Raw genomic sequence first — 13,981 nt, forward strand, 5'->3', positions numbered from 1 at the left:
CAGGTGGGGACGCCTGACCCTTGCCCTCCAGTGTGTGTGCGCCTTAGCCGGGGAAACCTCTCTCCTGCCCAGGCCCAGCTACTTTTCTCCATATTTGTTGACTTTGTCCAACAGATCATTCATTTTCCATGGTTTTTTTCCTAGCTACTTTTTCTGGTTAACATTATAAGTTAGAGGATTTCATCTTGACCATTTCTTTATCCTCAGCCTCTTTATCTATCAAAGAGTAAATCTAGCTTTGAGCATATGAATGAACATCTTAGAGCTTTTTGAGGGTTAGCGTATTCGCACCATTTAGACAAAAGAAAGAGAGGTTGAAGGATTTCATGCTTCCCCTTAAGTCTCTATGATGGTAGACATTTTCATCATGGAAGCCTTTTTGGTTTGGTCCATGCCATTTGCCTTGCTAGTTCAGCATGGTACTTGTTTGCTGCTTTGCTCTGTCACAGGAAAACTTTGAAAATTTCTTTTTCAGCTGGGCCTGCCTGGGCCTGTAACTTTTAACTCCCTGAGTTCGTAGGGAGGGGATCATACAGACCTAATCTCAGGTCCAGATTTTTATACAATATTAAACTGACATTCCTTGACCTGAGTCCCAAAGATAATTTATCGTTGCCTTCATTCCTTTTTGTCTTGACTGTGGCAGACAGTAGGTTGTCTGGATGCACACTGACTTTGTCTGCTCTTTTGCTGTAAAGCTTACCTATTCCATTAGAAACTGTTTTATTATTTTTTTAATCACATATGCTTTGTTTTAAGGGAAATTTTCTTTTTTTAATTTTATGAAAACTTTTATAAATACTCTACACCATCTTAAACCTTTCAAAATATCCATACTTTCTCTTGCCTTGCCTGGCCTTTAAATTCTGTGAGTGAGCTTACGTGACACAGTCTTACAGTTTATACTTCTAGAAGATACGTGGAAAAAATGTCATACGTTCTGTTAGCAAAATATTAAATCCAACAAGGTATGAACACAGGGGCATCTGGGTGGCTCAGTCAGTTAAGCATCTGCTTCGGCTCATGTCATGACCTCAGGGTGCTGGGATAGAGCCCCACCTCGGGCTCCTGGCTCAGCAGGGAGCCTGCTTCTTCCCCTCTCCTCCTGCCTGCTGCTCCCTCTACCTGTGCTCTCTCTCTCTGTCAAATAAACAAAATCTTTTTTTCAAAAAAAATATGAGAACAGTTATACATCATGACCAGTTTATCCCAGATATGCAAAGATGGTGCAGCAGTGGAAAATCAATGTAATCTGTCACATAAACAAGCTAAGTAAGGATTATCACGTGGTCGCATTAGTGTATGCGGAAAAAGCACGGGACAAAATCCAGTACTCACTCCTGACAAAAACTGTCAGAAAACCAGGCAGAGAGAGGGACTTCATCAATCTGATGAAGAACATCTACAGAAAATGTAGAGCTAACACCATAGCTACCACAGTAGTCTCCCCCGCCCCCCCCCACCTGTGCTTTCACTTTCTGCAGTTCCAATTACCTGTGGTCAGCCACAGTCCACAAGCAGATGATGGTGGCCTAGAACTAGGTCACGGTGCCTACGTCGTTTGCCTCACTGCATCTCATCACATAGACACTGTATCATCTCACATTACCACAAGATACAGAGAAAGGCCATATTCACCTAACTTTTATTATAGTATTTGTTATCTATTTTGTTATCAGTTGTTAATCTCTTACTATGCCACATTTATGAATTACATTTTATTGGTATCTGTCTCCAGGAAAAAACATGGTGTAGATGTAAGGCTCACTACTATTTGCAGTTTTAGGCATGTCCTGGGGGTTTTGAAACATATCTCCAGTAATAAAAGATATTACCATAGTGAGAAACTTGGAGTTTTCCTTGCTTACATCAGGTAGGAGGCAAAGATGTCCCATCTCATCACTCATCTTCTACAGGTAACAGTTTTTTTTTTTATGTCTGGCTTTGTTTCCGCCACTTCTCCATTATTTCCACAAGGCTGATTTAAGATAGCCATCCACCTGTTGCTTTGAGGGATGGAAATCTAGGGCTGCTTTATGTTACCACTTAGGTTTATAATGTTTTTCCCCCATTCGATTAAAAACTTTGGGTGGTGGGGAGATCATCAAGCTCATCTTTTTTTTTTTTTTTTAAGCTTCTTTTTTATTTGCATCACCTATGTAAAGAAAGGACTACCATTGATCTATAAATATTGCTGTTCAGTTTTGAAGTGCAACTTTAGTTTTGGTAAAGCACAATTTAGAGATTCTAAAAGATGTTTGGTTTTTAACCTTAATGTCAGAAATCTGTCATATTTTCATTGAGCTTAGGTGACAGTATCCAAATCTCAATGACAACTAAATCAAGCATGATTATCCACGCCAGCGGGCAGCTTGTGACTCAGTTAATCACTTGGAACAAGTTTCCTAATGTATTTTGCTGAGAACCCACGGGATAAAAGTTGGTTTTGGGGTTGTGTGTGTGTTTCTGAGTTCACATTACTCAGCAACTGTCCTGAACAGCAGGTTCATTCAGAGATCTTGAACTGCTACAATTGTCAGAATGTATTGAATTTTTATGTCTGCTACATCTTTTCAGAAACATCTGTAGTGTTTGGTGAGTTTTTGTTTTGCTCATGAATAGGTGTCCTTACCAAGTATGAAGAATACACTTCTCTCTTGTCCTGACACATTGTATATTACCGATTTGTACTCACCCCTTTTACGGAAAGTCCAGCTAAATCCACATTTATCGAGCTCTGTTGTGTGCCTGGGCGCTGTGGCCCAAAGGTGAGTCATAGGATTGCTTTCAGTGAAGACATGTGTATGAATCATTGCAAACCAGGACAATAGAGAGGTATTTGTAAGGTACACATAAGCCATAGGAGTGGTCATTGGGTAAGAGAGATTCTGGTCTCAAGGAGCCAAAAGGGACCACATAGGAAAGGCAACACCTCAGGGAGGCTTTAAAGGCTAGGTTGGTATATATCTGACAGAAGGACTGGACCTTCCCAAACGGCAAAAGAAATGGTGTGTACAAAGGCAAATTGGCCTTCACAGCGGAGTTTGAGGGACTATACATAGCTCAGTATTGCTGGAGCATAAAGAACCAGAAGCATAACTCAGTATTGCTGATGCATAAAGTTTGAAGAGGCCGTATAATACACCACAGTGGTTAAAGGGATTGATCTAAAGCCAGTTCACCTGGGTTTGAATGAGATTGGGGAAGTTCGTCGGACTTCAGTTGCTCCATCTATAAAACAGGGACAAGTAAATTACTTATAGGATTGTTGTAAAGAGTCAAATAGTTCATATGTGTAAAATACATAATGCAACGACTGGCACATTAAAAACTCCCTGTAAATACTAAGTGCTCACATTGTTTCTATCATGACACCAAGGGGATGAGGAGTGGGCGATGAGGCTAAGGACCAGAGTTGAGGCACTTGATGCTTGTGGGAGCTTGCTTGGCCTTTACCCAAAGGGAGAAGGCATGTCCGGCAGCTCTGGGGAGTTTAGGTCTGGGAGGGAAGGATGAGACCTAGAAACCAATTAATCTGTTATAGCAGTAGCCTGTCTAAAGGGTTTTGCAGGTCTGGCCAAGGAATATGGTGAGATTGTGAATTTGAGAGACACTGAGGATATAGAGTTGATAAAGTTGATGAACCATTGGCTCTGAGACACAAGAAAGCAGTCTGCAGTGGCCCTGGGGATTTTGACCTGGGAGCCCAGGGAGAGGAAGAAAGCCCCTATACGTTATAAGACTGTGGGAAGGGAAGACAAAAGAACTTGCATGCATTCCTTTGATCCCCAGAAGCCTAGTTAATCTACATTCAGGGAGCATCTAATGTACCTGAATACCATAGAGTGTTCATTCCTTCCCTCCTGTGCTGGGCAAAGGCCACAGTGGTGAACAAGACCGAGTGTTTGGGCCTTGCAGATAAACAAGCATTTAAATAAGTCAGTTGCCCAGTGGTGGTCAGTGTTCCAAAGGCTACAAGCAGGTGCTGAGAAGGGAGTAGCAGTGTGAGGGGCTGCTTTAGATCATGTGGTCCAGGAGTGTCTTTTGAAGGGGTGACATTGGGCAGGAGACCGAAAAGAAGTGAAGGAGCCATCTATGGGAGGTAGGGGTGGGCATCAGGGAAAGGCAAGGGCTCTGGGGCAGGAGGGAAAGAGCCCCCAGGTGGGCCGTTGGGTGTGCGGGCTCAGGGCACCAGGGAGACCGGACAAGGAATAAGAAGCTTGAGAGTCATCATCGGGACCATCTGAGAAACACATGAGATGAGTCTGTGGGAGAACTGAGGATGCCCCATTTAAGGGGTGGGCCAAGAGGCAGCAGGGACAGGGAAGGAGGCCTGAGGAGAGGCTGAGTCCTCAGAGGGAGGACTGGGGAGAGGCTGAGTCCTCAGAGGGATCCTGGCAGCACTGTCACTCCTCAGGGAGACAAGGATGGTGGGGAAGGCGGGGATGACCTCAGCATGAAGATGGGGTGGTGAGGGCGGGGGTGAGGCCCAGGAACCAGCCATGAAGGGAGGAAGCGCAGACCAGGGGTGGTAACCACTCTCTGTGGTTGTGACACATCGCTGTGCCCCAGCTCCTTGCACATTCACAGCTGGCCCGCCAGCTCTCCTCCTGAATCATATCCCTTTACTCACTGTTGCTCACTTTGTTGTCTGCTTCATCGCCCAAGCAGGCAGTGACAGTTCCCTTTTCACCAACTCGGAAGCTCAGGCTCTGTTCCTGGCCTTAGGAGTCTCCTTTCCGAGTGCTCCCCTTTCAGGTCCCGGGCCCTGCATGCCTCTCACTCCCTCTCCCACCCTCCAGCCCCTGGTCTCTTCCCCGCCTTGAGCTGGGCCTGGCCTCTCCCCAAGCCTGTTTCCCGGGAGGGAGGCTGAACCTGGCTAGGTGGCTGGCCTCCTCTCCTGCTCTCCACGCCTGACCTGCAGGCTCGGCCCCTCCCCGAGTCCCTGGACCCATTCCCTCCCACTCCCAGCTCTGCCCAGGCCTGTCTCCCACTGCTTCCTTTCATCCTGCTCCTTTCTTCCTGCTCCAGAGGGTGTTTTCTGCAGGTGGGACTGGCCGGCCTGTCACTGCAGGACTCACCCTTCAGGCTGCCTCTCTTAGCCCCAGCGTTGGTACTATCCCTTGAGCCCCTCACTCCTGGGCCCTCCTCCCCCAACCTAGTCAGGGAAAGGGTGCTCTCAGGGAGGAGAAGAGAGTGGAGACCCCCAGGCCCGGAGCTTTCAGCAGCTCTCTGAGTGATATCCAGGCAGGGCCTGGCTGCTCCAGACCAAACCAACATGTTCTTACAGACTCCTTGTGTATCCTGTACCCTGTTAAAGCTTAGCAGGTACAAAGGACATGAGCAGGAATACACATACGATGGAAATGTCGTTTTTATTCTCTAGTATGACGCTTTCAGTAGATTACAGATTGTTTTGCTCCTTGAGCGGGTAGGTCTCTTGGGAGTTAAGGGGGAGGGAGAAAGGAGCAAGCAGGTAAGAAATGAGAAGGGAGGAGGGTGAGTGTGAGAGAGTGCAAAGGTGGATTTTAAAAGTTCTTTAAAAATAAACCGTTTTTTTATGGACAAGCACAGGCTATCTCCATTACTACAACTTGTCAACGCTGGGAGGAGCGTGTATGTGTGTCCCTGAGTTCACAGTGACAGGGTACAACACTATATGCTTTATGGCTTTGCTTGCTTCTCCGTACCCATAGATCCTGTTATCAGAAGCCCAGGTAGTGTCTTTAAAACAAGAGGATCGTAAGCCCCAAGATAGAGACCATCTGCCCCCTGGGCTGAAAACTGACAGATGTCAGGGTTAAGTGATCACTTGAGTGAGTCCCTGTGTGGAAATGGGTCATAGGGGAGACAGCTTGGAATAGGATTCCTTCTGAATCATTTGGGAGACTCCTCCTCATATTGGTTGAAATGGAAACAGGCTAGTTTCTAGCCTTGGATGAAGGCTAGAAGCCCTGAAGCCCCTCTTCACCCCCATACACACCCATGTCTTGTGTGAGTGAGTATGCACAAGCTGCTGTAATCTGAGCTGTCTTTACTACATGTAACCTAGTCATTTGGGAGTGATGTCATGGTAACTGAGTAATCCCTTTGAAAGTTAAGTGGTAGAGCCAAGATATTAAAATGGTCCTGGGGCTACCTGGATGAAAGTGGGTGCAGGGTGTGTAGAAATCCATTTAGTAGAGGCACAATCTCTATCAGTGGAGATCTTGGCTGAAAAATAGCAAATTTGGTTTTTGTGATACATGGGACATTGTATAACTAGAAAGATCTCTAAATAGAAATTCCCATGGTCCTTAACGCTTGTAGTTCTGGTTATTTCCTTTTCCTCTGTCTTGGTAATTAGGAGAGTTCCCTTGTGAACTTGGTTGTAAATTCTGAAAATGTTGACCTTAAAACCTTATTAATAGAATGAGATGATCTGCAGGAGGCTTAGCTACGCTAATCACCATTGGACGCGCTTATTAGGGAAGGTAATCCTACCATTATCAGCCTGAAACATCATCCTGTTTTGTTGTTTTGTTTTGTTTTGTTTTTAAAGGCCTGAGCAGAGGAACTTAGGCTTTGATCGGCATCTGAAGGTAAAACAGATTGGTAGGGAGAATCGACCGTCATTGAATGTTTCTCTCTTAATCTTCACATTGCTTGGGTTGTTCCAGAACCCTGGGACTTTGTATACATTCCACTGACTTTGTGATCTTAGATTTATCCGTGGTTCAGATTATGCCAGTCTGGGATCTCTTAGGATACTGCAATTGCAGGCGAACCTACAGGCACAGTCCACATCCTGGCCTGTGGTTGGCTAGCTGCCATTTATGTCCTGAAGTTCTCAAGTAAACTTTTGCTCTTCGAAGTGAGAACCAGCTCCATGTCCCAGGAAACTTTCTACCATGACACGGCAGTTCAAATTCCAGATATCTTTTGGAGATAATATATTAGGTTGTGAGTGAATCACCTGGGCTGGAGGGATGAGGAAGTGATGACACTTGCTGAGGGCTCCTGGGGTCATAGAATCAGAGAGGGAGAATGCTGATGGATTCACCAGGCTCGTTTTTGCCTTGTGAGTATTCACTGAAGCTGTCTTTGCTATGCTTTATTCTAATTTTAAACATTACAGTACATGTTGATGTCTCAGGACCCTGACTGTGACCTTACTGCATTTCTCCCTTGAGTCACTTAGAATTTTCTAGCTGCTGCTAGAATTCTTAGCTACTAAATTTGAAGAAAATCAGAGAAACTATCCATAGCTTGCATTAAAACATCACCTACGTCCCTTTAATACTAAATAATGGGAATCTTTAAATTAGAAATCATAATTATTAAATGTTTTGCATTTACAGGTATATGGAGGGGTTAAGAAAATTAAGTGTGTTTGTCATGGGAAAAACTGCCTGCTGAATAAAGCACTCTAGGAAATATGGTAAATGAAACCTTTGTTACCGTAAAACAATAGCCATTAAGTGACTATTATGTAATGTTATTTCTTACGTCTGATTTGGAATGGCTTGTTGATCTTGAAACTTGAGATAAAATTCCTGTAAAAATACTACTTTCATTTGGCTAATCTCAAGACTTTTGATACAATCAAAAATCAAAGACTTTTCCAAGTAGATTACCTCGGTCAGACACTGAGCCCTAGAGATATTGAAGCCATGTCAGATAGATTTTTTTGTCCATGGAAGGAGTAATGTAATTTTACCTACTTGATATTCTCTATTGGAGTACCCATCCAAATAAACACAAATTATTTGCTAATCCAAAAAATGGTTCTTTGTAAAATTAGCCCATGCTTGCTCAACCGCTCCAAAGGGCACATGGGTAGCCAACTAGCTGATAGGCCCAGTCACCTAACTTGGTGGGTTGAATGGATGATGATGAATCTGTATTTTCCCTAAACGATACCTTCTTAAATAAAGGAAGATTTTTATTATCTTAGATCTCAATGGCCATAGTGATGAAGAGTGGAACAGGGAGTGTATGGGATAGTTCAAGGGTGTTCCAGGTCATAGTTCTTCTTATGGATTCTGCAAAATGAGCTTCTTTGCTTACAAATTATAATTTCCTGTATGTTTTAGGATTTGAATTAGGGGTTAGATGTTTGGACCAGAGAGCTAGTTAGAGATAAAACTTGCCATATTTTTACTATGAGACCTATAAAATTTGTATGTAGTATTCTTTTTCAGTAGTTATTTTTTCTCTAGTCCATTTCAGATGAGTTAGCCTTGCAAATTTAGGATTTTTTTGAAGGTGAGAAATTAATAGTGGTTTGTATAAGCCTCCTTAGCCTAAGATCCCAGGCTTAGGTATTCTGGTCCCTTCAGACCCGTTCATAGATCTTAGGGGTTTTGATGTCATTTTACCAGCATCATCATTGCTAAGATGCCTTCTAGGTAGGTAGACTTCAGTTTTCTTGAAATTGTGATTGTTTACATATTATTTGATGGCTTCTTAAAAGAAACTCTTTAAATAGAAATTGTGGTTGGTCTTACATGAGACTTAACCTTAAAATTAGTGTACGTTCTCACACCAGACCTAAGGTGACTTGGGAGTCAAAAGGTACAGATAATTGAGCTGTTAAGACATTAATGCGATGCATTAATGCCATCCCTAGGAAACACATTCCGTGGAATAGGTTTTGGGTTTCAAATCCAAGAGTTCTGACTCCTTTTGATGCCATCCCTAGGAAACACATTCCGTGGAATAGGTTTTGGGTTTCAAATCCAAGAGTTCTGACTCCTGGCACTAAATAGGCATATTCAGAAATGTTGTATTCAAGCCAGAGTAAATATATATGCCCTTTCCACTTTCTTTCAGTTAGCAGAAGTCACCTCTAAACACTTATTTTGGCATTAAGGAAGCTCGTCATGACCTATTGTTCCAGAAAGATTATAGTTCTCATTTTAAGCCAGTGTTCTAGTTCCCATGTGAGTGGCATGCCCAGCCCAGAGTCGAAGAAACAAGCTTTGCTTTTCAGACCTTCCATTCTTTTAGGTGTGTCCCGCAGGCAGTGGCTTGTAGCTGTTTCTTCAGCCACGTAACAGGTTTGATTTCAAATCTATTTAATAAGAAACTAACATGTTTGGAGGGGATTCATGGCCCAACATTTATGGACTTTGTTGGGAAGTTCCAGGTGTGTATATATCTTGAACTCTATGTTAAGGTGTATTAGACTAAAATGATGTCGGTTTTATTTTGCTTGTTTTGTTTTTGCCTTCTAGTCGTAGGCTGAGTTCCTGAGGATGTCTTAGGGATTGGATCGGGACGGGATAGCCCCTGGTACTCAAGGCTTTGCAGCTCCTCATTCAATTTCTTTTCTTTGGCAGCACTAATGAGGAGTCAAGTGATCATAAACTGGCCAGAAGATAGAGCAACCAGAACCTCAGACGGGGGGATTAACCTCTGACACATGGGATGTTATTTTTATTTAAAAACACTTGGAGGGGTTATTTATGAGTTACACATCTCTGTATGATCTTTTTCCTACCTTGTGGCTTCTGGATAGCCTGAATCACCTTCTCAATCCTGATAACCTAATAACCCAGTTCGGCTACACTTGACTTCTGTGGACAGGTCTGGGGTAGGGGGAGCCATCGTGTTGCTTCATTTACTTATTTGTGTACCAAATGTTTATGGAGGACCTTTTGTGTGACCAGGGCTGAAGTTATCACCTGGGAAACAAAGTTGTGCATGGCATGATCCTTTTCTTTGAGTGGGGTTAGAAAGCAGTATAGCCAGGTAATTATAGGAAACATGTCATAACTGGCACGAGATGGACCAGCACGAGTGAAGGAAGAGGGAGAGGCAGCAATCTATTGTGGCACTTTGGTGGTATATGTTGTCTCATTTAATCTGATCTATACTACCCCTTACACAGGTGAAAACATTGAGGCTCAAAGAAATTAATTAACTGTGCCCAAATCTCAACAGAAGTAAGAGGTAAATCTGGGTAGAAACTTAACCATACTAATCAGTCTCCAACAGATACATAGCCCTAACAATATTCTGATTATTTAAAATGATATTTGTAAGGTAAGATTTTAGGTTTTTTAGTACTGAAGCCTCCTGGCAATCTGAAGACCTGTGTGGAACATAGAAGCCCTAATAATTTTGATCTTTGCTATAGAAATGCCACCTGCTGTCTGAGCAAAGAGAGTGAAAAATAGAAGTGGGTTTTACTTTGTCTTAAAATGCCACCTGCTGATTCTCTCTCAGAGCCATTAATGGAAATTGTATATATATTCTCCTGTAATTTCCTCATGTTAAAGTATCAGAGTTTATAATGGTATTTGAGTGGGTGTGTGCTTTTAAATTTGAGGTTTTACTTATGGTATAGCTCTTGAACAGCTGCTGTCTTACAGGCCTTTTGAATGAATAACATTTCTCTGCATTCGTGCTTACTTTTCGAGATTTCACTCTGTGTGTTATAAAAATCCTGTGCATTCACATGAATGTATATAATATGGATGCATCTCAGAATCCTTGCTGATCTTGTAATAGTGCATATAGCTGATTTCATAGAAAGCCAAAGTTCTTGCATCTTATGTGAGAGTACAGTATTAATGCCCACCCCCCCCCCAAAAAAAAGATGTTAGGATTTTAAAGATGAATTGCTTGTAGACGTCTTCATTTTTTAAAAATACAATAATTCCTTTTGAATATGCTAATGCTAACTACCTTTATTAAAAAAAAAAAGATGAGTTGGTGGCGTTCACTTAAATACATCTTTTCCTGGGGAAAGCCGCTATATTTAAAGAACTAAGAAGTAACTACTTTGTTATACATGACATGACTGTAAAAGAATAAAATGTAAGTAATCTATAACTTGCAAAAGGCACAAAGATTGTATCCAGAATTCTCCAAACCACAGAATCCTTCACTGGCCATCTCATGACTCTCAGTGTGGTACAGTACGTGAGCTGTTTCTGAGGAATGGCTGCCCCTCCCTGAGGATGGGAGGGAAGAAATCTTCCTTACAGGTGCTTTTTCAAACGTTCCAGATGCTTTTCTTCACAGCCACTAACCCAGGCCAAGCCTTTTTCAGGTTCCTACTGACACAATGTTTATCAGTTGTATTTACTTGTTCTAGAAAAGCCAAGTCCAGGGAAATAGGTGTGTTTCATTTTGTTTTAATGAGGTTTACTGAGTTAGAATCTACAGACAGTAAAATCATTCCTTTTAGGTTTGTAGTTCCGGAAATTTTGACAAATACATAAATTTTAATTACCGTCACGATGTCCATCCCCTGAAAAACTTTTAGGTGTTTTTTAGTTGTTTGATAATACTAATATAGGATTTGAATAAAATGGTTTGTTTTGCTGTTCCCATACTACCCCCCCTTTTTTTAAATTTTTTTTATTTTTATTTATTTATGGTAGTCACAGAGAGAGAGAGAGAGAGAGAGAGGGGCAGAGACACAGGCAGAGGGAGAAGCAGGCTCCATGCAGGGAGCCCGATGTTGGACTCGATCCCGGGACTCCAGGATCACGCCCTGGGCTGAAGGCAGCGCTAAACCACTGAGCCACCGGGGCTGCCTCCTCCCCTTTTTTAAAAATTAATTTCCATATGTTATTAAGACTGGCCTTATTTTTTTCCCTAATGTCCTTTTTCTGTGCCAGGATCCAAGCCAGATACTATGTTATATTGTGTAATCCTTTTTAGAAGTCATTTTGATGAGGAAGATGATTAACATATAGTTCTATTACTTGGTTGATAATATCCAGGAGGTACCAGGAAAATGCATAATGAGATACTTGAAAGGAAAGCATAAACTATCTAAGTCATGTGGCACATTATTAATATATAATAGTCCCTTTGAACCAACATGGGTGAAGGAGTTGTAAGAAGCCAGATTAACTATTTCCTGCTAGTCAGACTTGTTTAAAACAATCTGGAGTTGTTTAGTAAGGGCCATGAAGTGGAATATTTGGAAGGTATGTAGTTTAAAACATTGATTATGGTTGTTGGAAAATACATGCAGAGATTCAGAAGGAACCCTGGTGTTTTTCAATGCAAGTGAAGACAGAACAAAACATACATTTTAAAAAAGGTAAATTCAAGATCCTTTAATTGTTTTACAAAATAATTTATCAGGCCTTACCAGTACTTTTATTATGTTTTAATTTCAGTGGGATGTATATAGCTTTTAAAGAAAAAAATTAAACAGAATGAATGCTGAAGACAGAATGGAGAAAATACAGCTATAAAATAAAAAAATCTCCCCAAATTCTAGCACTGAAACATAACCAGTATTAAAAATGTGGGGTTGGGGATGCCTGAGTGGCTCAGTGGTTTGGCACCTGCCTTCGGCCCAGGGTGTGATCCTGGAGTCCCGGGATCGAGTCCAACATCGGGCTCCCTGCACGGAGCCTGCTTCTCCCTCTGCTTATGCCTCTGCCTCTCTCTGTGTCTCTCATGAATAAATAAATAAACAAAATATTTTAAAAATAATTTAAAAAACATGCAGCTTTACAGTGGTTTAATTTCCAGAAAATTAGGTGTGTGAGGTTATCCATGAAGTTGTGTGGAAGCGTTTAAAACCATGTTCTGAAAGCCACTGAGCTAATGCACAGCCTTACCTTCTGTGGGAGTGTCCATGGCCTGCTCTCTAGTGTGCAGAGTGAAGGCCAGGCCGTGACACCAGTGATGTCACCTTGGATGGTCTCCCTTTTTAGGTTCTGTTTTTCTCTACTTGTATTCAGATCTCTCCTGAAATGTTCTCTTTGAAAATACTAGTGCTAACTCAGAAAGATTCCAATTACCATCTCCCCACAGACTTAAATGTTAAACCTCAAGTTCTAAACTCGATCCCTTATGTATGTGAGCAGGCTTGCCAGATGGCAGGCCAATTAATATATTTTTGCAAGGTGTAGAAATGTTTTTTCTCCATAGGGGAACAATGAATCCATCTGCTCCACATCTTCCTTTCCCCTCTGTCCTTTGGGGAAAATCATCATTTAATTTTCAGAAATAATTGTGCAACTCTCTAAGTGCTACTTTCTGCTTTTTAAAAGGAGTTAGTTTTAATAATTGAAACTTTTTCTTAACTGTAAGGATTCAAAGAACCCTATATCATGGATTGAAAATATATGGACATCTGAGTGGCATTCAGGTTATTATTTCGTTTTTGATTGTTGAACATAACACAATTGTGTTTAAAAAAAAATCATTCAGGCAAGGTTTAACTTGGAAAAGATGTTCAGAAATCTGTAGTCAAACCCCCTCCCTTACTGTGAGATGAGGAAACTAATATGTAGGCATCACACTTTCAAGCTGGTCAGCACCTTGGAACCTGGATGTTCTTGCATCCTGGTCTTCAGGTTCCAAATTTGGACAACCGTGGTGAAAATAGAACCTTTGATTTCCCAGGAGGAATAAAAAGAGCAAGAACCTTGAATAAGGTTCACATACAAGTGACTGCATACTCGTTTTTGTTGCCTCTTCTCCATTGAGTTGCAGGCACCGAACTGTACACACCACCCTTATCGTTTCTTTACAAACTCAAGTGGCTTTTCACATCAGCAAGTGATGATTAACTGGTGGTGTCTGTGTGTCGCCTCCAACTTTGTAGAAGTTCCTGAAGGACAAACGCCACGTCCTTCACTGGCATTTTTGCTGTCCTCCGTATATTGTCATAGGTAGGCATAGATTGGTTAATGTAGAATGAGAGGAAGGATTTAGATTTATCTTTTTTGTCCTTTCACTCCTATTGACTTCTGTTTCTGTTTTCAACCTAAGAGATGCTTTTCAAATGGAAAGAGTTCAGACTTAGGCTTTACCTTGGTTGAAGTCCTGACTCTGTAACAAACTAGACCTGTGGCCTGGCAGGTCATCGTACTTCTGCTACTTGGTTTCCTCATCTTTAACCAGGAGAAATAACCAGCACACCTTTTGGGCCTTGTGGAAGATCCAAGCTCGGAGGTCAGACCTGATCTGGCCTCCTGCGTGTCTTCGTACATGAAGCTGTTTGGTTCAAACTCAGCCA

At 42.0% G+C, this 13,981-nt stretch overlaps 1 protein-coding gene across 13 annotated transcripts in view; it reads left to right on the forward strand.

The window, feature by feature from the left end:
• MAST4 (microtubule associated serine/threonine kinase family member 4) overlaps window positions 1-13,981 on the forward strand; it is a 544,916-nt gene that overhangs the window by 386,677 nt on the left and 144,258 nt on the right. For 2 of the 13 annotated variants that reach the window (XM_049103403.1, XM_049103406.1), the window contains exon 1: window positions 8,419-9,130. The exons of the other annotated variants lie outside the window; for them this stretch is intronic. In XM_049103403.1, coding sequence (XP_048959360.1) covers window positions 9,093-9,130 — 38 coding nt within the window. In that variant the 5' untranslated portion in view covers window positions 8,419-9,092. Of the gene's footprint in view, window positions 1-8,418; window positions 9,131-13,981 lie in introns of those variants that run through there. 13 annotated transcript variants of the gene reach the window in all.

Source organism: Canis lupus, chromosome 2 (assembly GCF_003254725.2).
Source record: "Canis lupus dingo isolate Sandy chromosome 2, ASM325472v2, whole genome shotgun sequence".
NCBI classification, from domain to species: Eukaryota; Metazoa; Chordata; class Mammalia; order Carnivora; family Canidae; genus Canis; species Canis lupus.